Genomic DNA, 25,316 nt, shown 5'->3' on the forward strand with positions numbered 1-25,316 from the left:
GATAAAGCAACTGCTTTCAGGGGTAGGCACCAGGCAGCATGGGACTAATCTCAGAGATAAGGGAAATCCATTAGGTGAACTCCTTGATTCTTGGCTCTCTCCCTGAGTGAAACGTCCTGACGAAAGCACCTGAACACTGAGGAGTAAGCAGCATTCGGTGGTCCTGCTAAGCTGAGGTGAAAGAGGAGAATTAAAGAAGCTAACTGGAGAGAAGGCAGCTGGATAGGAAAAGGGCCCCACAACTCTGGGGCACCCGTGTGAGTCTGTGGCTAAGAGCATCACAGAACACATTGCTGGGCTCTACCTCCATAATTTCTGATTCAGTAGGTCTGGATGGAGCCTGAAAATATGTATTTCTATCAAGTTCCTAGGAGATACTGATGTTCCTGACCTGGAGCCAGACTTTGAAAATAGCTCTTGCTGAACAAAAGACAGTGTAAGTTAAAAATATTAAACCTTTCTCACTCATTGGGTCAACACAGAATTACAATAAGATGCCTGAAGATACAAGAAAAAGATATAATTAACTTTACACAAAATCAACAACTTCTATGGTAAATAAAATTTCTTAAGACTTTGAAGGCCTACCTGAAGATCTTTCACATTTGGAAAAGGAATTCCTATGGTTATGACAGCGCGGGCATTGTCATCTGAGAAATCCAGACCCTCGCTCACTTTACCACGGCAAACCGCTACCAGGAGGGCTCCGTCTTAAGCAACAGAATGTAGACATTTTTCAAAGCATGCTCAAAATTCCCCGAAATTGCTTATTGTTGTCATTTTGAAAAGCTCTGATTTTTAAGTAATCATAGTAGCAAACTTAAAAGAATCAAAATTAAAACTATTTTGAGACAGAGCGTAACAAGTTCAATGTCTTTAAATATACCAGGAAAACAAAATTGCACTTAGGAGCAATGTGGCAGGAAACCACCTTACAAGCTGTGTATCACCCAGAAACTTAAACAGAACAACCATGTAAGAGCAGCAACTTGCACATGAACTGAGCAGTTGTGAACCAACTGTTTTACCTTTAAAAATTGAAATTGCAATCATTACCATTACCGTCAGCATGCAAAGTTCTCAGAACTATCTAAATTATTCTTAATTTATACAATATATCATACTGAGTCAATATACTGAAAAGTATATAAAATATACACAGAACATTCTATTATACAAGGATATTGACAATCATAGGATCTTTATGGTCTTGCACTGTTCATAAATTATTACTATTAGTCCTTCCGTCAACCTCCTTATGGACATTCTCTAACTTTGATATTGAGTCTTCAGTCGTGTTTTGAAAACTCAAGTTCACTTTATGTAATAGAATATAAGCAGGGCTCATTGGCTAGTAAGATACTTGAATTTATGCATGCTCTCTCTGCCCTCTTTCATAACACATCGTAGGTAATATAGGGAAGACGATAGAATAATAGCTGAATGTTGCCCCAAGTGAAAATATTTACAGGAGCTCCAAATAAAGAATTTCTTTAACTTATTTTCTTTTTACTCAGGAGTATAAAATATAATTCTTCTAAGTTCAATTCATTTAGAAAGATAATACCAATAAAGTTCTAACAGCACCAACTTATTTTATAGTACAAAATATTTTTTCATTGATCATCCAATAATTCCCAATTACCTTTCTCTCCTTTGTACTTGATTGCATCATAGTACACCTGCAGTAATTCATCGAAATCAGTTTTTTCTCCTCCCTGTGGTTCTGCAATGACTGTCTTCACCAACTCCAGGTTATGCCATAAACCAGTGGAGAGCCAACGTTCTTTTAACTTTTCTAGTAACTGAAAATGAAAGGGAAAGTGAGTTTTTGTGTGTCCAACGGAATAAACTCACCTTGATTTGTTTGAAGCCAATGTGGCTACAACATGACCATGGCAAACATATTAACATTCCTGCGTATTACATGTCTCCCCTACAAAATGAGGAAAACAATAATATGTCATACAGTTGTGACTGGGTTAAATTCATTAACTGATTTAGATCGCTTTGCATGATGCCTGGCACCATGAATGTTAAGTGCTGCCGCCGCCGCTGCCATTCCTATTACTAGGAACACTGCTGCTGCCACGACTTCTGCTGTTGCTATATTGGGGATTTCAAAAGCAGGGGAAAAAATGACTTCTGTTAAAGTTAACAAATTCTAAAAATTCTCTTTTTAAAACCTAGGGTGGATTTCTTTAATATTAACTAAAAATTCTTTACATGAAAATTCTTTAAGACCATTTTACCTAATCCATAGGCAGCTGTTTGAAAATTTGTCATATTCAAACAAAACAAATAAATATATGAACAGAGACTCAGATAGCCAACAAGTAGAAAATATATAGACAAATAGAACACTCACAAAAATAACCATGTATTAGATTACAAAAGGATCTTCAAGAAATGTCAAAGAATCTTTATCAGATTAACCACATAGTCTAACAGCAATGCAGCTCTGATTAAGAGTCAAGCCCTGAGCAGTGTGGTTCAGCTGGTTGAGTGTCGTCCTGCAAAGGGAAAGGCTGCTGGTTGGAGTGCCCGCCAGGGTTCATGCCTGGGTTGTGCTTGTGGTCCCGGGTCGGCGCATGTACAAGAGGCAGCTGATCAATGTTTCTCTCTCACAGGGATGTTTCTAAGTGAAAAATATCCCTCCCTTCCCCTCTCTTTCTTCCTCCCTTCCCCTCTCTCTAAAAATAAATAGATGGAATCTTTTTTTAAAAAGTCAATAATGCAAAGCCAGTGGGAAAAAAATAAAAGCCTCCTGGCATTTCTCATATTCAATCTATTAACCTTGTTAATTTTGTTTCCTTCTAAGTATCTCTCTGTATCCAAAGATACCAACTTAGTTCTAGCTATCATAATCTCTTGAAGATCTACTCTAATCATCTCCTAAATGGATTTCTTGGGTCATATCTATCACTCTTAGGTCATTTCAGCTGAAGCAATATTTTCAAAATATGAACCCACTTACATCTCCACTTTAAAAATTCAGTAGGGGGTTCATCAATGGACCCTTCTTGCCCCTGATAGAAGGGTTACACCCTGCCTATACCAGACACAAATTAACTTAAAAATACCAAACACCTATGAATGTAAGACCTAAAACTATAACTTTTAGAAACCAATCACAGGACAAAATCTTCAGGACAATGAATCTGGCAATGATTTTCTGAATAAGACACCAAAAAGCATGGGTAAGAAAAGAAAAGCATAAATTGGACATCGTGAAAATTTAAAAACTTTGCAAATTAGAGAAAACTATCAAGAAAGTGAAAAGGTAATCCACAAAATGGGAGACCATATTTACAATTCATATATCTGCTAAGAGGTTATATCCAGTATAGATAAAGAACGCCTACAACTTAAAAACAAACAATCCAGTTCAAAAACGGGCAAAGGGTTGGAATTTACTCTTCTTCAAAGACAAATGGCCAAGAAGCAGAAAACAGATGCCCAACCTCAGTGACCCAAACTACAATGAGGTTCTAACTACCTCACACCCATTAGGATGACTACTATCAAAATAATAGAAAAGAGGTGTTGGCGAAGATGTGGAGAAATTGCAATCCTCGTACATTGCTGGTGGGAATGCAAAATGGTACAGCCACGGTGATAAATGGTTTGGAGTTCCTCAAAAAGTTTATAAACATAAGCCCTGGCTGGCGTAGCTCAGTGGATTGAGCGCGGGCCTGCGAACCAGAGTATCGCGGTTCGATTCGCAGTCAGGGCACATGCCTGGGTTGCAGGCCAGTTCCCAGCAGAGAATGCATGACGGGCAACCATACATTGATATTTCTCTCCCAATCTTTCTCCTTCCCTTCCCCTCTCTAGAAAAATAAATAAATAAAATATTTTTTTAAAAAGCTTATAAACATAAAACTATAATATGATCCAGCAAGGTATATTACAAAATAACTAAGGTGGGCATTTGAACAGATAGCTGTATATCATTATTCATAGCAGTATTATTCATAATAGACAAAAGGTAGAAACAACCCGAGCAGTCATCAACAGATAAATGGATAAAACAAACTAGTATATACATATAATAAGACAGTATTCACCCATAGAAAGTAATAAAATTCTAATTCATGCTACAATGTGGATGAACCTTGAAAACGTAATGGTAAGTGAAGTAAGCCAGATACAAAAGGACAAATATTGTACGATTTTATTTTTATGAGGTACCTAAAACAGAAAAATTGATAGAAAAAGTAAGTAGAATAAGAGTTGCCAGGGCTTGAGGGTGGAGAGAATGAGGGGTTATTGTTCAGTGGATACAGAATTTCTAATTGAGATGGTGAAAATGCTTTGGAAATGGATAATAGTAACGGTGGTATAATATTGCAAACATAATTAATAACACTAAATTGTACAATTAAAAATAGTTAAACAGCAGGTCTTGTTATGTATATTTTACCGCCGTTTTAAAGATTGAAAGTAAAACACATCCGCACATGCACAAAAATATATACATATTATACTATAGTATAAATGAATAAATTAGTAACACATGTACCAATGAGAATAACAGAAATCTAGAGGTATTGAGTTAAAAAAGCAAATTACAGATAGATAACATACAAATAATTTTATTCATACCAAGGTCAAAAACTATTATTATTTAGGCATATCTATAAACCATTTCTTAAAAAAATAAGCAGCACTCGTATCTTCCAGGATGAGAGGATATAATTGTGAGGGGGTACATGGAACATTATTCCATGTAGGAATAATGTTCTATTTCTTGTTGAGTGGTCAATACTTAGATGTTCATTTTACTATTATTTGAAATGTACCTATTAAATTTACACATCACACACATTATAGTTCATAATTTAATGAAAAACAATACTATTTTTATATTAATATTGGTGAATTAGAGGGGTAACAATGGGTACATTCAGGCTACTAATATAGTAATCCAGAAATGGATATAGCTTGAATTAGAAAGTGTTAAAAAAAAAAGAACTATGCAAACTTGAAAGGAAGGAAAAGTATGCAGCACAACCTTTCAATTTCATATGCAGGCAAAAATCTGTCCGAGCATTATATAGGGAAATGGACTTGACCAAACTCACTGTATACTGTTAAGATCTACACTTACTGAAATTATTTGAATTTACATATTTTGTCCAGTAGAAATGCAAATAATTTCTATCTAGGAGAACAGGTAACCCCAAAGGTTACAGTTTATTAGCCTGTAGTACATTAACCAGTTTTTTTAAAATTTTATTTATTTATCTTTAGAAGGGAAGGGAAGGAGAGCAGGAGAGAAATATCAATGTATGGTTGCTTCTGGTGCATCCCCTGCTGGGAACTGGCTTGCAACCCAGGCATGTGCCCTGATGGGGAATCGAACCATGATCTTTTGGTTCTCAGGCCCATGTTCAATCCACTGAGCTACAGCAGCCAGGGCATTAACCAGTTTTATATCCAGGCCTGCAATCTTATATTCCATTCCTTTATTTAATTGCCTGTAAGTACATAGCTCCTTCAAATGCTCTCTGAATCAGCTTTAATTAACATCTATTCATTCCCTCATTAATCAATTAATTGAATAAACTCTTTGACAGATGTTCACTTTATATTTATATGTGAGTCATGATTGCACCTTTTTGAAAATAATGTTGTAGAGAAAGTGAGTTTATAAAATATTGGATTAGCCATAAAGTTCATTTGGTTTTTCTCCATAAGATGGCTCTAGTAGTGCTTAGTTGTCTTTACTTCATTTGATACAATTCTGTTAGACTGTATTGTGACAGCTGTCATATCAGCATGCATTTAAAAAGAAAGTTATTAAAATTGGTGAATTCGTTAAACATTTTTTATTGTTGTTCAAGTAATTTTCTGCCTTCCCCCATCCCTCCCTCCCCACCACCCCAGCCCTCCCCACCTCCTTCCCCTGTTTCTACCCACCCTTGTTATTGCCCATGTGTCCTTTATAATTGTTCCTGTGAAGGAAAAAGGGTGAAGGGTTTACAGGAAAATTAGTGAATTTTTATGTAGCCATTTCAACATTGAAGATGGAAGAAAATACACATCTTTTACATATTATGCTTTATTACTTTAAGAAAGGTAAAAATGCAACTGAAACATAAAAAAAGATTTGTGCAGTGTATGGAGAAGGTGCTGTGACTGATCAAATGTGTCAAAAGTGGTTTGAGAAGTTTTGTGCTGGAGATTTCTCTCTGGACAATGCTCTGCATTTGGGTAGACCAGTTGAAGTTGACAGTGATCAAATCAAGGCAATAATTGAGAACATTCAGTGTTATACCACATGGAAGGGAGCAAACATACTCAGAATATCCAAATCAATAAAGTTATTGGTGAAAATAAAAAATGTGCCTTATATTTTATGGAAAAAAAATGTAACAGACTTTTTGGCCAATCCGATATCAAAATTCAGATGATCATGCCTCTGGTTATCTGATTAATCCAAACACAGATTGTGGTACCATTCACTCATAAAGGCAACAGAGGAAAACAGCCAAGACTGGGAGGAAAGTTTACAAATTTGTTGCCTTTGAGACTCTCAGATACGTTAATCTGACATTGAGTGTATGACTGAATGTGATTTTTGATTGATACTAAGAAATATATATTTGGTCTTTATCTCTACTCTAGAACGGAGCTCCTAAAACCCTCAGGGCTTCCTGAGCAATAAGAGCTGTAGGGACATCTTTTATTCCCAGATCCTAAAATAGCTTCAGAGCCAGAAAGGTGAAATTATAAGAAGTCTCTTTCAACCACACCTGAGTGTATATTAATTAGACTTTTGGACAGCCCTCAAGTAACCTAAGGATGGCAGTTGCATGTCAGGAGAATCAACCATGTTGTTAGAGGGTTGGAACTCTCAGCCCCATACCTGACTGCCAGGGAGGGAAGAAGGCTAGAGGTTGAATCAACCACCAATGGCCAATGATTTCATCAATCATGCCCACGTAAGGAAACCTCCATAAAAATCCAAAAACACACAGTTCAGGGAGCTTCCTCCGCACGCTTGGTGGAAGAGGGGAAACATTCAGTTCCACAAAGAGAGAAATTCCCATGCTTGAGATCCTTCCAGACCTCACCCCATATACTTCTTCATCTAGCTGTTCATCATATCCTTTATAATGTCTTTTATAATAAACTGGTAGATGTAAGCCAATGCTTCTCTGAGTTCTGTGAACCATTCTAGCAAATTAACTGAACCCAAGGCAGGGGTTGTGGGAACTTCCCATCTAGAGCCAGTCAGAAGCACAGATACAATCTGAATCTGAGATTGGCATTGCAAGTGGAGGCAGGCTTGTGGGACTGAGCCCTTCACTTGTGGGATCCGATACTATCTCTAGGTGGGTAGTGTCAGAAATAAGTTAAATTGTAGCTGGGGTCAAGGAATTGGTTGATGTATAAAAACTTACACATCTAGTCGTAAGTGAAGTGTGCTGCAGTACACTGCTGAGAACAGAGGAGACACACGCAAGTGAGTTTTCCCCTCAGAATGTGGCACTGAGAGGAGAGAACAGAACTGAATTATAAACTGGGAAACCAAGACAATAAATGTTACTGAAAGAATGCACATAGGCCCTGCCTGGTGTGGCTCAGTGGACTGAGTGCCAGCCTGCAAGCCAAAGAGTCACCGGTTCGATCCCCAGTCAGGGCACATGCCCGGGTTCCGGTCCAGGTCCCCAGTGGGGGCATTTGAGAGGCAACCACACACTGATGTTTCTCTCCCTTTCTTTCTCTCTCCCTCCCCTTCTCCCTAAAAATAAGTAAATAAAATGTTTTTAAAAATGCACATAGGTGAGATTGACCTCCAGTAACTACATATAAAGAAAAAGCCCACCAAGAAAACCTTACTCCTTCTTTCTATCATACGGCACATCCAATCTATCAGCAAATCCTGCTAGCACTACTTTCAAATACATCTAGACTCCAAACATACTGCTACCGCAGTGGTCCAAGGCAGCGCCATCTCTCACATGAGTTATCAGTGGACTAACATAGTCATCTTACTCTCCACAGTCCATTTCCATACCAAAACCAGCATAACACCTTTAAAATTAAGTCTAAAGCCTCAAATGGCTTCTTACTGCATTTAGAAAATGTAGCAAAAATATTATTTTGATGAAAATAGTCTATAGCAAATTTTCAGTCTGAGATAACAAAAATGTTTGTCTACAGCCTTTCCATCACTGCCACAGGTGGCACTCAGACGTCACACCTACACATCCTAACCACTCCCCTTGCCAGAGAAACCATGCAATAACTAAGCACACACAAAATTCAAGGGGTTTTTAAATTCTCCTAAGTATCCCAACTAGGTACCTAAAAGTCAAATACCTTAGAGGGAAGTACCATGACACAGAGCCATCTCTCGGGTCTGATGACTTACTGTGCATGAGAAATGTGAAGTTTGTCTGTTATAAAATCACTTACTTAGCTCATAAAGAATAGTATTCACACACTGAGAGACTAGCCCTCATATAGTGATAGATGATTTAATCTACGATTTGGTGTTCACATCATTTCCTTGGATTCGGTAAACTCAGAGACTTTTTTTTTTAAAGTCAGATCTCACAAATTAAAGGACACTTTGGAATGTTATTTCCTCCTTATCTGGTTATTGTCATTTTACTTTTTCAAACTTCTTAAACCCAGGGTCTCACTAGGGAGGCAGAGCGTTAGAATGCAGCCTAGTGGGGAAGCCCTGCACTTGCTCACTGTCTGCGGCTTCTGCACAGTTCCAGATGTTCGGCGCATTAATAACGCACTGACTCAAAGCCTCTTTTTGAAACTTTAGAAAGTGCAAATTGCATTAAAACCTCTTTGCCCTCATTAATGGTATTGTTACAATCCTAGTCCTCCGGAAAATGTTTTTTGGCATGTGTTTAACTTTATAATATTGCCATTTACTCACTTTAATAGCCAGTACTCAAGTCTTAATGCTTTTAATAGGCCTGCCTAAACAGACTACCATCTTTTGTAATCTTTTTCACATAACTTACTTACACATAAATCCTGTTGCGTTTTTCCATCCATAGATGATTCTTCACTATTCATTTCATGAGGTACTAATATTTAAGAAATGTTTACTTTTTTAATTCAGTTACAGGTACCTATAGATGGCACATGTTAGGAATAAAATACAGTTCCTTATAAATAATAATAATTGAAAATAAAGTAGTAGTGTTTTTATATAACTTTTTAAATTACAGTAAAAATGAATATACCCTTAATTCTTACTATATTTAAACACGAGATATAAGAAAACCAAAAGTATGAATTTCTATTGAAGCTACTTCCTAACTCTAGCTATTTGGTGATATCTGACTCAACGCCTTCACCTTAAGAGGCTTGGCCATATTTCAGGATCAAATTTTCAACAAATTTGGATGTAGTCAGTAATGCACTAGGAAGAATGCAATGGAGGAATACCATATGAAGTGAAAGTAAGATCCCTTTTACTTGTTGCCAATCTAAATGAAAATGAAAGGTTCTACAGTTCTCTCTCATAAGGAAAATTCCCTCGCATAATTTTGTTAAAAGATAAAAGAACAAGGACTCCGAAGAAGTTAAAAACTGTACTACGGATACTAATATGCTTATTTACAGTCATTTATTGATATATTCTGATAAAAATACACAATGATACTTACAATGTAAAAAAATTGAATAAAATAGAAATTCAAAAATAACTCATACATTTCCTCATGATAATCCACTTTGGTGAAATCTTTTGGACAGAAAATAATAGAGATCCAATAGCTATTTACGTATGGAACACATTCCTGATTCTTTAAAACATAAATTCTGAATTTCTTTTGATTGATCAACATACTTAAGTTCATCAATGTCTGAAGAAAACATATGGTTAAATGTATATATTTGAACAGTTTTTCTACTTTAGAATTAAGAAGTGTTGGCTTACTAAATGTTGGTGGAAATCTGAACAAATAAATTTAGCCACACATTCGTCTGTTTCATTCCTTACCTGAGTACATTAATTGTATGCAAAAAAACTCCAAAACACCCAACTCCCTTTCTTTCTTATCCTCTATTAAAAGACTAATAATTAAAGTAAACTATGATGAGGGCAATGCACCTACATTATAATTGAGTTGGCCCAAAAGTTCTTTTGGTTTTTTTCCATAAGATGGTTCTAGTAGGACTTAGTTTTCTTTAAAGTTGTAACATAAAAACAACCCATTTATTCTACCATAGATCACAAGAGTAGGCACAGCACAACTGGATTCTCTGCTCAGGGTCTCACTGGGCTGAAGTTAAGCTGTCTTCTGGGGCTGCAGTTCTCACCTGGGATTTAGAGTCCTCTTTCAAGATCTGGTAGGTGATAGAATTCATTTCCTACTAACTATACCACTATTGTTCCTTTTTCTCCACTAGCTATTGGCTAGAACTGCTCTCAGCTCCTACAGGACACCTAAAATTTCTTGCCACATGCCCCACCTCTCCTACCAGTTTACAACACGAACATCTGGTTTCTTTCAGGAAAGCTAGACCATGTGTCTCTGACCTCATCTTCTGCAAAAATCATCACCTGTGATTAGATCAGGACTAACTAGAAATCTCTTCCTATCTTAAGGTCACTTAAGGTCAACTAATTCCTTCCTTCCTTCCTCCCTTCCTTCCTTCTTTCCTTCCTTCCTTCCTTTTATTGAATCTTTATTGTATTTTTTTCCATTACCATTTAGTCCCCTTATAACCCTCTGATTTCTTGTGGCAAATACCATCACAGCAGCACCTAGATTAGTATTTGATTGAATAAATGGGAGTGTGCACACCAGAGGCCAGGAATATTGGGGGGCTGTCTTAGAATTCTGCCTACCACACACAGGTGGATATGAAAGTGCATGGTGGTTCAAAGCATTCACAATGCAATGTGCCTTCAAAAGGTGTACATCGGATAGGGGCGTGCTAGTAGGAAAGCCGAAAACTAACCAATGCTTCTAGGCAATGCAAAAGATTTCAGGCTTTATTTTTCAGAAAACAAAGAAATACTAAAGGTTTTTAAGTCTTGGTATACTATCAGGGTCTGATGCACCCATTTTTCAATTTTAAACATTTCTAACTATCTGTCAAGATTGATTATTTCACCATTTTTTCCTTAGAAAACTTCCCCCCCCAAAACAAGCAAAAATTTACTGTAAAAATCGGATAAAACCCAACTGTATTTTGCAATGACCATATAGCTTAACAGAATTCTTTTATAATTCTAAGAGTAATTATAAAATCTTACTGACATTATTTTTCTTATACCTTAAAACATTCAACTATTTCAATATCTTACAAATCATTCCATAATTAGCCATTATTACTCATCAATTATTTCTTTTTTAAATTTAGTTATTTTTCAAGTACAGTTTTTTGTCTATTTCTCCCATCCCAGCCCCCCCGCCCTGTCTCCCCACTTCCCTCCCATTTCCCACCCCCCAGTCCTCATCCCTGTGTCTTTCATACTTGTTCCTCAAAATCCCTCCCCATTTTCCCCCTTAAATTCCCTTCCCTCTCCCCTCTGGTCACTGCCCACTTGTTCTCTATTTCAGTGTCTTTGTTTTTATTCTGTTTGCTTGTTTGTTTTGTTGTTTATCTTCCTGTTAAAGGTGAGATCATATGGTATAATGGTAAAAAAAACTAAAATAAGAAAACAGAAGAAAGATGGAATCACCTAGAATGATGGAATAATAAAGCAGAAAGCCCTGCACACAGATGTTCACAGCACATTTATTCATAACATGGAAACAACCAAGACATCCTCCAGCAGGTAAATGAAGAAACTGTAGTGTATCCAGACAATAAGATAATATTCAGCACTAAAAAGAGCTATGAAGCTGAGAAAAGACATGAAGGAACATTCAATTCATAATACTAAGTGAAAGAAGCTAATATGAAATGGCTACATATTGTATAATTCCAACCATATGAAGACAGTAAAAAGACCAGTGGTTGCTGAGGATTGGTGACAGGGAGGAATGAATAGATGGAGCACAGAGAATTTTTTTTAAGGCAGCGAAACTACTGTGTGTGATACTATAATGGTGGATACCTGTCAGCATACATTTATAAAAAAACTCGTAGAATGTATAACACCAAGGGCAACCCTAATGTAAACTAAGGGCTTTGGTGATATAAATTCATCGAATATCATAAATGTACCACTCTGGAAAGTGATGGAGCTAGTGCCAGAAAAATGCATGTGTTGGGGCAGGGGGCATATGGGAGCTCTGTACTGACCACTCAATTTTACTGTGAACCTAAAACTGCTCTAAAAAAGTCTTTTTTTTTTTTTTTTAAGAAATTGACATGACTTATAGCCTTTTGTACATGGAGCTGCTATCTGGAGAATCTTTTCCTTGATGATATTTTCCCCTTCATATCTGTCATGTTACCCTGACTTCCTAGTTATACCATCTTCAAGCTAAAATCTCAACCAGTCAAATGAGGCCAATTTTATATCTAAAAACTCACTAATAGTACATTGTACCAAGGCAAATGCTGATGCATTGGTATGAGCTCTATCCATTCATTCACCATTTCCTATAGAAAGCTCTGTCTCTTTTGAAAGTTTAAAAATGTGGTAATCATGACCTGGCTGGTATAGCTCAATGGATTGAGCGTGGGCCTACGAACTAGAAGGTTGTGGTTCAATTCCCAGTCAGGGCACATGCCTTGGCTGCAGGCCAGTTCCCGGGGGGACACGCTAGAGGCAACCATACACATATTTCTCTCCCTCTCTCCTTCCCTTCCCCTCTAAATATAAGTGAATAAAATCTTTTTAAAAATGTGGTAATCATAATATCAGGCACCTTAAAATTGAAGGCAAGAGACTACGAGAACTCACATCTGTAATGTGCATATTTGTATATTTGAGATTATTCAAATTCTTTTATAAAAGACAAGAAGCAAAATGGATGGGTAAAACTCATAAGATGTTTACACCATAGCTAGAAGCTGAAAACCCGTAAGATGCGTTAAACAGATAAAATAAGTATAGCATGTATTTATGAACACAGATAGAAAGAAATGGATGAATCAAGGAAACACTTAATATTCAAGATATAATATATATACACGGACCACCAAAAATTCAAGACATAGTAAACACATCTGAGTCACATAAAGCACTCAATATTCATGAAATATTAATTTAGCCACCCATCGTGGGCCATGTATACTCTGCCTGAGTAAAGAAAATCAAATCCACAGCTGCCCAGCAGGCTGACTGCTGAACCACAGGTGTGGCCAATGCCCTTGCCCCTACTTTTCTCTAATAAAAGTGTGTGTCATTTAGTCTTGAGCACTTTCCATCTATTGAGTCACCTTGCCCAAACCTCATTTCTAGTCTCTGTAAACACACTATCTACAAGGGCATCTTATGTGACAAAGACAGAAATCCATAACTCAGGATTTAAGTAATGTGATCCTTCTATCCACTTGGATTCTATCCTAAACGTGTTCCCTCAACTTTTCCCCTTTGCTCAGTGTGTGTTTTAAATTTATTTAATAAACTATGTGATTCAAGCATATTAATTTTTGGCTTGCCAGCTTCTCTCTGTCCCATTACTTTTAGGATACCCCGATAAGGGTGTTTAGAGACTACCATTTCATCAAGGTTATTTTCCACCAGACAATACCCAAAATTATTTAAATTAAAAAACTGCCAATCTGAAATGTCAAGCCAAAAAAAAATGCATTGGTCATTATTATGAAGATTAACTATATATCAACATTAACTATTGTAACCAAAGCCCTGACCAGGTAGCTTAGTTGTTTAGAGCATTGTCCTGACACACCAAGGTTGCAGGTTCAATCTCCAATCATAGCACATACAAGAGTCAACTGATAAATGCAAATAACTGAGTGGAACAACAAATCAATATCTGTCTGTCTCTATCCCTTTTCCCTTCTCTCTCTAAAATCAACAAATTATTTTAAAAAATGTTAAAGGGTTATAACTAACCCCTGGCCAAGTGGTTCAATTAGTTAGAGCATCGTCTCTTACACCAAAAGGTTTTGAGTTTGATTTCCAGTCAGGGCACATACCTAGGCTGCAGGTTCAATCACCAGTCAGGGCACATGTGGGAGGTAACTGATCCACTGATGGGTCAGTTTCTCTCTCACATTTATGTTTCTCCTTCACATCAATATTTCTCTCCTCTCTCTCTGTCTCTCCCACTTCCTCCTTCCCTTTTCCTCTCTCTCTCTAATAATCAATAAAACACAAAAGTTTGGGTGAGGATTAAAAAACGATTTAAACAATAAATTTTACGTTATGCATATTTTACCACAATAAAAATAAATAATGAGAGGAACAGATCAAAGATCTGAGGAGCCTCTGAGGTGTGGGACTGGGAAGGAGGAAGAGTGAGGCAGGGAATCACTGTTTATCACTATAATCATTTTATTATTATTTAGTTATGTATGGGAATCAATTTGATAACAAAAGCTTCAAAAATTACAATTATGAATTCAATAAGTGAAAAACTGGGAAAACTTTTGTATGTATTATAGAGTTAATATCCAAGCAATATACTAAAAATCTGTAAAAAAGTATATTTAAATGTCACAGTCTCTAAAGTCACCCAATAAGCAATAGTCAATTTCAACAACTATAAAATTAATACTGTGCTACTATCTGTTCCAAAAAAATTAAATTAGGAGGTGACATTCCATTTATTTGTAGAGTATTACTTTCCTTCTATCAAGTGATAGTATTTCACCTCAAAATGTCAATAATTAGAATGTTTTAAACTACTAAACCAGCTCATGAAAATTAAATCACTTGAGAGCGCTGTTACCAGAAGGTATGGTGTGTTGTTCAACAGCCTGTAACTTTTCTTTTCAACTGGAACTTTTTCACTGACAATTACATTATTGTCCATTTAAATACCTTACATAAGATTTGGTTCTCCTTTGTACATACTGAGAAAAAAACATACCAAGCTGGTTCCTTGCATATAAAGAATCATTCTTACCATGTCTTTGAAGCCTAGCAAAAAAATGAAATTGTTCATTTACTCAACTGGGCATTTCCTGGCTCACTTTTTACAACTGTGATTGGAAAATATAAAAGGTTTTATTAATGTGTTGAGATTTTGCTTTACTTTAGTTACAGGCTTTATTATTGGTTTTCCTTAATATAACTATTGAGTGTAGATGTTCACACTCAGGAATAAATACTGCTTTCTATTAAGAATTTTTAAGATGTTTATGTCTATTTTATTTTCAGAAATTCTAATTTAAAAATCTGATTGCTTCTAAAAGCAATTCCTTTAGTTTATCTACAGGAGGACTAATTACTGCATCTCCAGCTAACAAATTATGTCTCTTAGCCCCCTTCAGGCTGCTATAACAAAATACTCCTGACTGGGGAGCTTGTAAACAACAGAAATTTATTGCTTACAGTTCTGGAGGCTGGAAAGTCTAAGATCAAGACACTAGTGTTGGTCACGTTTGGTGAGGGCCCTCTTCCTCCTTCATAGCTGGTGCCTTCTTACTGTGTCCTCACATGGTGGAAGGGACAAGGGACCTGTCTGGAGCCTCTTTTATAGGACATTAACCTTATTCATAAGGATTTTTTTTTCTCATAACGTAAGCACCTCCAAAAGGCCCCACCACCTAGGGTCATCATCTTTGGGATTAGGACGTCAGCATAAAATTTGGGGGGACACACACAGACCACAGCAGTATGTATACAGATGGAGAGGCAGCAGAAAAGCTAAAACCAGTATCTGCATTCAAATCTATTGCTTATCCTACTGTTCTAATATACATATATATATATGTGTGTGTGTGTGTGTATATGTATATATGTGTGTGTGTACATATATATATATGTATATAAAACTTTATATGGGAAAAAAATAGCCACTTCTCTACATTAGGATTCAACTTTGATTTTTTTTATTAAAGATTTTATCTATTTATTTTTAGAGAAAGGGGAAGAGAGGTAGAAAGAGAGGAAGAGAAATATCAATGTGTGGGTGCCTCTCAAACAACCCTTCCTGGGCACCTGACCCACAACCCAGGCATGTGTCCCAACTGGGAATCAAACCAGTGACCCTTTGGTTCGCAGACTGATACTCAATCCACTGAGCCACGTGAGCCAGGGCTTAGCTTTGATTTTGCTAAATATATTATTCTCAGAAATTATATGTGGTCTTAATTCTTTGAATATTAGGACTGAAATATATGATATAACTCAACTTAACTGAAGAAAATATTAAGAATCAGAGTGAGTCTAAAAACAAGAAAAAATAATTTTTTCTAGCCAGACACATGAAGTACACAGGCAAAAAAAAAAGATTCAGATTACTGAAACTTTCAAAAGTGCAAATTTATGATAGTAAGAAAGAATGCTCCTTTTCTCTTAAACTATGAGAATATCAAGTTGCCCCTAAAAATAAAAATCCCATATGCATACAATGTCCTCTTATGAGGGTACATAACTAACGTAGCTCAAAAACCTTTTAGTCTTTTAGACTGTCAAGTAAAACAGTGAGAAAATAGTCAGTGCCTCAATCAATAAATAAGGAAAACAATATATGATGTTTAGAAAACTGTAATTCCCCTGCCTTGCTTCTGACCCTAGGAAGCTCATCATGGTAATCCCACATGATTTTTTAAAGGCAAAAGATGGCAGGAATGCAGACTGGTACAGCCACTGTGGAAAGCAGTATGCAGTTACCTCAAAAAATTAAAAATGGAACTCCCTTATGACCCAGCAATTCCACTTCTGGGGAATTTATCCAAAGAAACCCAAAACACGAATTCAAAAGACTATATGAGTCCCTATGTTCATTGTAGTGTTATTTTAAATAGCCAAGATTTGCAAGCAGTCAAGTGCCTATCAGTAATGAGTAGATAAAACAGCGGTGGTAGATTTACACAATGGAATACTACTCAACTGTAAAAACAAAGAAAAATTTTCTCTGCGATAGCAAGGATGGACCTGCAGAACATTATGCTAAGTGAAATAAGCTAGTCAAAGACAAGCACCATATGATTTCACTCATCTGTGCAATATAATGAACGAGCTGAACTAACAAGCAAAACAGAGACAGGCTCATAAATAGAGAGCATGCTGACAGTCTGGGTGGGTAGGGGGTTTGGGGAATGGAAGAACCAAGCAAAAAAGAAAAAGAAATGGACACAGATGTGACTGTGGTGATTGCTAGGGGTGGGAGGTGGTAGAGGTAGAAGACGGTACAAGGGTGATAAATGGCAATGGAAAAAAATACAATCCAAATGAACTATTAAGAATAATAATAATAAAATTAAAAAAATAAATATTTCCCTACCTTGTATGATGGCAAGAAACACAAAATGCCTTGGCTCACAGTCTGGCACACAGACAACACGAGCGCTCCCACCTCATCCTGGAACTCGAACGTTTCTGTGTGCTGGAAGGTAGCACAGAGACTCCGACCCTTGGGGCCTGAGCCAATGGTGCCAACCCAAACCTGGAATAGAAATGTATCAGTATTAGAGTTATGCCTAGACTAGGCTGGCAAAATAGGATTCAGTTGGGAGCTTTAATTACCTACATGTCAAAAGAAAATCAAACAACAAGTTTACAGGAACTTTATTTCTAAATTGTTGGAGTTTTTTCTATTACTTTTATATAGTTATATAGAGATTTAATTTATAGAAGTTTTACTTTTAGGCAGATCATTGAATTCTCCTTTTTGAAAGCAAAAAAGGTTTCAGTTTTCTATTCCCTAAATAGTTTTGCATGATTAAACATGTAACAGAATTTTGTTGGGTGGTGTGGACAAATGAAATGGATAAATTAGAAAGAGTTCCAAAATATTAGAGGTGAGGGTTGGGATGAACTCATATGAACAAGTTTCTAACACTCAACTAGGAAAGAAACTACTCTTTCACAAATTCACTGATGCTCAGTGATCTGTAGTCATAAAACATCAAGCCCACCAAATTTTACAGTTCTATGCAATTCCTTTAACTCATACAGTTCTAATCTTAGTGTAGTTAATTTGATCAAGAGAAAGAACAGACTTTAGTAGTAATCTACAGGCAATACAAAGACTTCAGATTGCTGAAAAGTATAATAGTACTGTATTTTGAAATGATGTATGAGGCTTCCAGCCAAGATGGAGGCATAGGTAAATAAACTTAGCTTCCTTGCACAACCAAAAGAAGGACAACAAATTTAAAAACAAAAATAACCAGAACTGCCAGAAAATCAAACTGTATGGAAGTCCAACAACCAAGGAGTTAAGAAACATTCATACAGACTGGTAGGAGGTGAGGACATGGGCAGCCTGGCGGAGAGGACAAGCAGCAAGGCAGTGCCTGGAGGACCAGGTAGTCCAACATTTGTGTGCGGATAAGCAAGGAGAAACAAATGGGGAGTAAGACAGACCACACAACCCAGGGCTCCAGCACGGGAAACTAAAGCCTCAAAACCTCTGGCTATAAAAACCTGTGGGTGTTGTGATGGTGGCAGAAATTCCCAGCCTCATAGGAGAGTTTGCTGGAGAGACCCACGAGGTCCTAGAACATACATAAACCCACCCACCCAGGAATCAGCACCAGAAGGGCCCAATTTGCTTGTGGATAACAGGGGAAGTGACTGAAAGCAGGCCAAATGTTGAGCACGGGGCATTGTTTCCTCTCTGACTCCTCCCCCACATACAGCATCACAACTCAGAAACTTGGGTTGCCCCACCCCAGTGAATACTTAAGGCTCCACCCCTTACAATGTAACAGGCACCCCGAAACAAAGAAATATGGCCCACATGAAATAACAAATCAAAACTCCAGAAAAAGAACAAAGTGACAAGGAGATAGCCAACCTATCAGATGCAGAGTTCAAAACACTGGTATTCAGGATGCTCACAGAAACAAATGAGTACAGACGCAAAATAGAGGAAGATGTGAAGGCTTTGCAAAGTGAAATAAAGAAAAATATACAGGGAAACAGCAGTGAAGGGAAGGAAACTGGGACTCAAATGAATGATTTGGAACAGAACAAAGAAATAAATATTCAACCAGAATAGAATAAACACGAATTCAAAAAAATAAGAAGCTTAGGAACCTCTGAGACAACTTTAAATGTCCCAACATCTGAATCATAGGGGTCCCAGAAGGAGAAGAGGAAGAGCAAAAAACTGAAAACTTATTTGAAAAAATAATAAAGAAAACTTCCCTGATCTGGCAAAGGAAACAGTCTTCCAGAAGTCCAGGAAGTTCAGAGAGCCCCCCAAAATTTGGACCCCAGGAGGAACACATCAAGACATGTCATAATTAAATTAACTAAAATTAAAGATAAGGAGAGAATCTTGAAAGCAGCAAGAGAAAAGGAGACAGTTACTTACAAAGAAGTTCCCATAAGACTATCAGCTGATTTATCAATAGAAAGCTTAAAAGCAAGAAGGGACTGGAAAAAAGTATTCCAGATAATGAAAGGCAAGGACCTTTATCCAAGATCACTCTATCTAGCAAAGCTATCATTTAGAATGAAAGGGTAGATAAAGTGCTTCCCAGTTAAGGTCAAGTTAAAGGAATTCATCATCACCAAGCCCTTATTATATGAAATGTTAAAGGGACTTATCTAAGAAAAAGATGATCAAAAATATGAACAGTAAAATGACAACAAACTCACAACTATCAACAACTGAGCCTAAAAATCAAAAACAAACTAAGCAGACAGCTGAACAGGAACAGAATCACAGAAATGGAGATCACATGGAGGGTTAGCAGTGGGTAGGGGTAGGGGAAGAATAGAGGAAAAGGTACATGAAATAAGAAGCATAAATGGTAGGTAGAAAATAGACAGGGGGAGGTTAAGAATAGTATGGGAAATGGAGAAGCCAAAGAACTTATATGTACGATCCTTGGATATGAACTAAGGGGTGGGGGAATGCTGGTGGGTGGGGGCGCAGAGCAGAGAAGGATAAATGAGAGAAAAAAATGGGACGACTGTAATAGCATAATCAATAAAATATACTAAAAAATGATGTATGAGATTGAAGTACATTTTGCAAGATGACATGTAATGAATACCATATTAACCAACTTCTACTTAAATGTCAACTAGCAATATGAAAAACTGATACTGTTTCCTGACATAATGCAATGAAAGTAACAATACAACCTGTATAGTATTCTTACCAAACTGTTTAACCTGAATCATCATGAGGAAACAACCAGAAAAATCCAGATTATAAGCCATTCCTCAAGACACCTGGTGACTTGAATTCTTTATAAAATGTCAGAAAGACCAGAAAAAAGGGAAAGAAAACTATTTTAAAGACTAAAGAGCACAAAAAACAAATGCAATATATAATACTTATTTGGACCCTGGATTAAGAATAAGAAAAATAAATAGGTTAAAAGGCATTTTGAGAGTAACGGAGAAACAGAAATATTGACTCTCTTCTATCAATATTAAATTTGTTGGGCACGGTCACGGTGTTGTGGTTATGTAAGATTATGTACTTATTCTTAGGAGAGACGTGCTAAACTAATTAAAGGCAAGGTGTCATGATGTTTCCACATTACTTTTTAACAGTTTATCAAAAAATGTGCTATATGTGTATTACACACATATTACATATATATTGCACACATATGTAACTTTTAACACTTTGGATTATTTCTCTTCTCTCTCTCATATATGTGTGTGTGTATATACACACACACACAAAATGTTAACAATTGATGAATCTAGGTGAAGATATAAGATGTTTACGATATGAGTATTGTTTTCTACTTCTAAAGTTTATAATTTTTAAAATAAAAATCTGGTGAATCAACAAATGAATGAACATATAGGCTCATATACTATGATTTATTAATAACTTCCTATATTTATTTGAGCCTTTAAAGAGAGCAGCTTTAAAATGTGGAACATATATTTTTCCTTCATTATAGTTCACAGCAATGTTTGTAAACAGGAGCACTCTGGCATTTGGGAAAGCACAATTCTTAGTTATAAAGAAGCTTATTCAGGCTCTCAACTACTAAATGCCAGTAGCACCACCCAAGTAACTGTGAGAAACAAACATGTCCCCACAAACATACCCTGGTTGAAAACTACATCTTCATAAAGTATTAGAATAGTGTTAGGCACAGAGGTGGTGTGAAACACGTAGCTAACTGCTTTAAATTACTTCTTCAAAAAAAACAAACAGAAGACAGATCAACAAATGATAATTAAAGCATTCCTAGCAAAACTAAAATAACATTTATATGGTATTGTTATAAAAATTAAAATCTTAAGTCACAGGACTCATAAGAGTACTTCTAATTCATTTCAGTTGTCAGACAAGAGCTGAACAACTGCTAACTAATGCCAGATATGACTGTAGGTGCTGTGGGAAAATGTGGACATAAAGAGAAGAAAAAGGTTATACTATAGTCTAATGAAAAAGAGAAACACATGAACAAATCGTTAAACAATAGGAACTATAATACAGAAACTGAATTTTGTTTTGTTTTTAATTTTCGCTTAAAAACAGTAAAACATTTAAATTAGGAAATTGTAATATAGTCTGTGCATCCAAAGTGTATTTTTTAATCACTGGGTTGAAGGAATGCATTTATTAGTATTTCTTTTTTGTTGACACTATCAAAACAGATTTTCTTTTATTCTAAAACTGAAATGTTGAATTTCCTATCAGGATCTGTTTGCTAGTACTTAGGTACCTTCCAATTTGTTTATGTAGAATTATACTAAGGTCAAAAAACCACAGAAAGCCTTTTAAAAAAATCCTAACCTGTGAATTATTAATGATATGATTAGCTTCCAGTTGGATAGTAAATGTAACACCAAGTTCTGATGAAAAGGATTTCATTGGTGATAATGTCCCAGATGTCAAAACAATCGCCCACACTTTGCCATTAATATCCGAAAAGGCCTAGAAGGAAACAACATTTGATATATAAAATCTTTAAAGAAGTAGAACATGTTTATTTAATTGTTTGTATTGAGTTAGAAGACAGAATTTTTATGTGTAACGATCAGCTTACCACAGCTGGATTTAAGCACCAAAAGTTTAGCACATGAACTGCAGTTTTCTGTCGTGAACGTTTCTTATTTTTTGGTACCGCAAACAACCCATTTTTATCTGAAGTATCAGTGAGATTTATCCAAGTATAAGTCTGTTGAATAGCAACTTTATAATCATCTGCAAACCTAAATGAAAGTAAAATAGTAATTAAATGGCATAACTAATAAAACAAAAAATGTCCCAGCTACATACAACATATAAACTGGTAATATTAAAACTATAGTGAGAGTCCTGCCATCTTCCCACTCAAAGATAACATTTTCCCCACCACACAACCACTATTGATTAAATTCAGTAATTCTGACAGAAAATAAGCCACTGTCTTAGAAGCAACCACTCTTACAGAGACTAGGCATAATCGAATGACCCACCCTCGATCACTGCCCCTCCCTGTGTTCAAATACTACACACATCATGGCAGAATCAGAATTCAAACCCAAGCATCCCAGCTCTTACCTAGTCCAGAGATCCTTGCACTCTGCCCACACCTTAGTTCATGTCCATGGGTTGTTCATATAAGCTCTTTGGCTTCTCCATTTCTTGTATTATTCTTAACCTCTGTTCTATTTGGTACCTATTTTGCTTCTTATTCCCTGTACATTTCCCCCACCTATTCTCCCTCTTCCCCTCCCCACTGATAACTCTCCATAGGACCTCCATTTCTGTGATTCTGTTCCTGTTCTAGTTGTTTGGTTAGTTTTTGTTTCTGCTTTTTAAGTTCAGTTGTTGGTAGTTGTGAGTTTGTTGTCATTTTACTGTTCATAGTTTTTGATCTTCTATTTCTTTTTTTAAATTTTATTGTTGTTCAAGTACGGTTGTCTGTATTTCCCCACCACCACTCCCACCTCCGCCGCAGACAACCCCACCTCCCTCCCCTGATTCCACCTCCCCTTGGTTATGTCCATGTGGATCTACTGAATGCTACTGAAATGTACACTTAAAAATGGCTAGAAGGATAAATTTATGTTTTACACATATTACCACAATTTAAAAAAGCAAAAATACTGGAACCATGCAGCACCCTAACTTAACAAGGGGTAGTGTGGGGGAAGGTGACTGCTTTTCATTTTCTACAATCCACTAAATAGAGGCTTCAGGCAATAAGAAAAAGACTTTCTAACACTGGAAGAAACATATGTAAACTATATTTAAGAAAAAACATAAATGCTTAAGTTTAGTCCTAGAGGACTATACATTTAAATGTGCCTTAGTATATTTACTGATTTCAATATTCATTTCCATTAATAAAGACTAATTTCAATTAATCTGAATCTGTGCCAATAAAATATATGACTAGTTTATGATTATCCTATGTACTCATAATGCGCTAAACACGTGCTAACACTCAATAAAGCTAATATTTTGAAGAGAAAATATACAGATTAGATATCTTCATTTACCTGCTATTTTGCCTAAAAAGATAGTCAAGTACCATAAAAAGTCCTTTGAGCATTACTTGAGTTGAAGCACTAATAATAGGCACTTCTATTGCCTCTTCTTTACCAAAAATTGATGAGACCTTTTCTTCTTTTTGAAGGACAGCAGACAAATGTCCCTATAGGAAATTATAATAATAAATACACTGGGGGGAGGGGTGAAGGAGTAAAACAAACTTTTCAAAACTACAATGAAACACAAATAAAATATACATTGAAATTATAGGCAAACATTACTAATACACAAGTACTAACAATATGCTATAGATTCCCACATGGTCCCAAATTCTCTTCAAAGACCTTTAATAAAATTATACATTCACTTCTTCAGTCAATTAGGGTATTATTTAGTGCCCCTCAAAAGTAATCAACTACATAAAAATGTACTTACCAAATGGTTTCCCCAAGGAACTTAAAAGAGTGGATATGCCACCTAAATCACTGAATTATTTTCAGAGTACTCTGATGCTTACAATAATGACTTATAGTATAAGAAAAATTAAAAGAATACCCAAACCTAATTCTAAAATTCAAATAACAGAGTAAGGCTAAGAATAGCCAAGATGATCCCAAAGGAAAAGAACAAAGAGAGAATATATGCCCTAGAAGATATTAGCATTTTTCTAACAGTATTAACAAATATGACAGTGTAGACAAACAGATTTATAGGATAGAGTCCAGAAATAAATTCACACATGAATGAAAATTACATATGCGACAGAAATGGTATTACACACAGAGGGAAATGATGGGCTATTCAGTAAAAAACAGTACTCATAATTTATTGTTAATGAGAAGAGGCTACAAGTAAAAATGTACATATTGGAAATATATTTACACTAAGCTAGTATATGCACAGAAGAAAGCATAGGTAGACATAAACCCAAAATAATAATCATCTTTAAGCTGAATATTTTTTCTTTTGTACCTTTCTGTATTTTTCCAAATATTTTTCTTGACATATATTTGTGCATTAATTCAAGAATAATATATAGAGTGCCCTAATTTTGTATACACAGTCCACTAAACACACACACACACACACACACACACACACACACACACTCGTAACTAACACTCATTCAGGATACAAAACAGTCCTTGATCCCAGATGGTTTCCCTTCACCCCTTCTCAGCCCACACTGCTCCTTTACTCTACATGGTGGTAACCGTCATTCTGATTTCTATTAGTGTAATTATGTTCATCTGTTCTTGAATCTCATCAGAATGAAATCATACAGTTTATACTATCTATTTATTTATAGAGAGAGGGGGAGGGAGGGAGAAAAAGAGTGGAGGAAATATGGATGTGAGAGAGAAACATTGATCGGTTGCCTCTTACACATGCCCCAACCGCTGACTGACCCTGCAACCTAGGCATGTGCCCTAACTGGGCATGGAACTGGAGACCTTTTGCTTTGCAGGATGACATCCAACCAACTGAGCCACATCAGTCAGGGTCAGTTTGTACTCTTCCTGTCTGGTTCCTTTTATTCAACAGTATGCCTGTAAGATTCACTCATACGCTTGTGGCAGCAGTGGTTCGTTTTTTAATTGCAATGTAGTAGTCTACTATGTGAATATCCTACAATTAACTTATCTATTTTACTGTTAATATATATAACCTTTAAAATGCAAACTTTTATGCCAAAAAAATCATAAAAAGATGTCACAATAGTGCCCTGGCCAGTGTGGCTCAGTAGTTGGAGCACTGTCCTATAACCGAAGATATTCGGTCTGATTCCTGGTCAGGACTTATTCCTAGGTTGTAGGTTCATTCCCGGTCCAGGCACATGTGCATGCGACCTCTGGTCCAGATGTGACCCCGGGTCCC

At 36.3% G+C, this 25,316-nt stretch overlaps 1 protein-coding gene across 1 annotated transcript in view; it reads right to left on the reverse strand.

The window, feature by feature from the left end:
• Positions 1-25,316, reverse strand: part of BRIP1 (BRCA1 interacting helicase 1) — a 115,183-nt gene that overhangs the window by 37,644 nt on the left and 52,223 nt on the right. Inside the window, exons 11-16 of the mRNA XM_037163755.2 lie at positions 23,447-23,601; positions 22,006-22,171; positions 21,753-21,893; positions 17,310-17,471; positions 1,646-1,805; positions 589-710 (exon numbers count right to left, since the gene is read on the reverse strand). Coding sequence (XP_037019650.2) covers positions 589-710; positions 1,646-1,805; positions 17,310-17,471; positions 21,753-21,893; positions 22,006-22,171; positions 23,447-23,601 — 906 coding nt within the window. The remainder of the gene's footprint in view (positions 1-588; positions 711-1,645; positions 1,806-17,309; positions 17,472-21,752; positions 21,894-22,005; positions 22,172-23,446; positions 23,602-25,316) is intronic.

The sequence above is a fragment of the Artibeus jamaicensis genome, unplaced genomic scaffold (genome assembly GCF_021234435.1).
Source record: "Artibeus jamaicensis isolate MK-2021 breed Jamaican fruit bat unplaced genomic scaffold, CSHL_Jam_final contig_1998, whole genome shotgun sequence".
Taxonomy (NCBI): domain Eukaryota; kingdom Metazoa; phylum Chordata; class Mammalia; order Chiroptera; family Phyllostomidae; genus Artibeus; species Artibeus jamaicensis.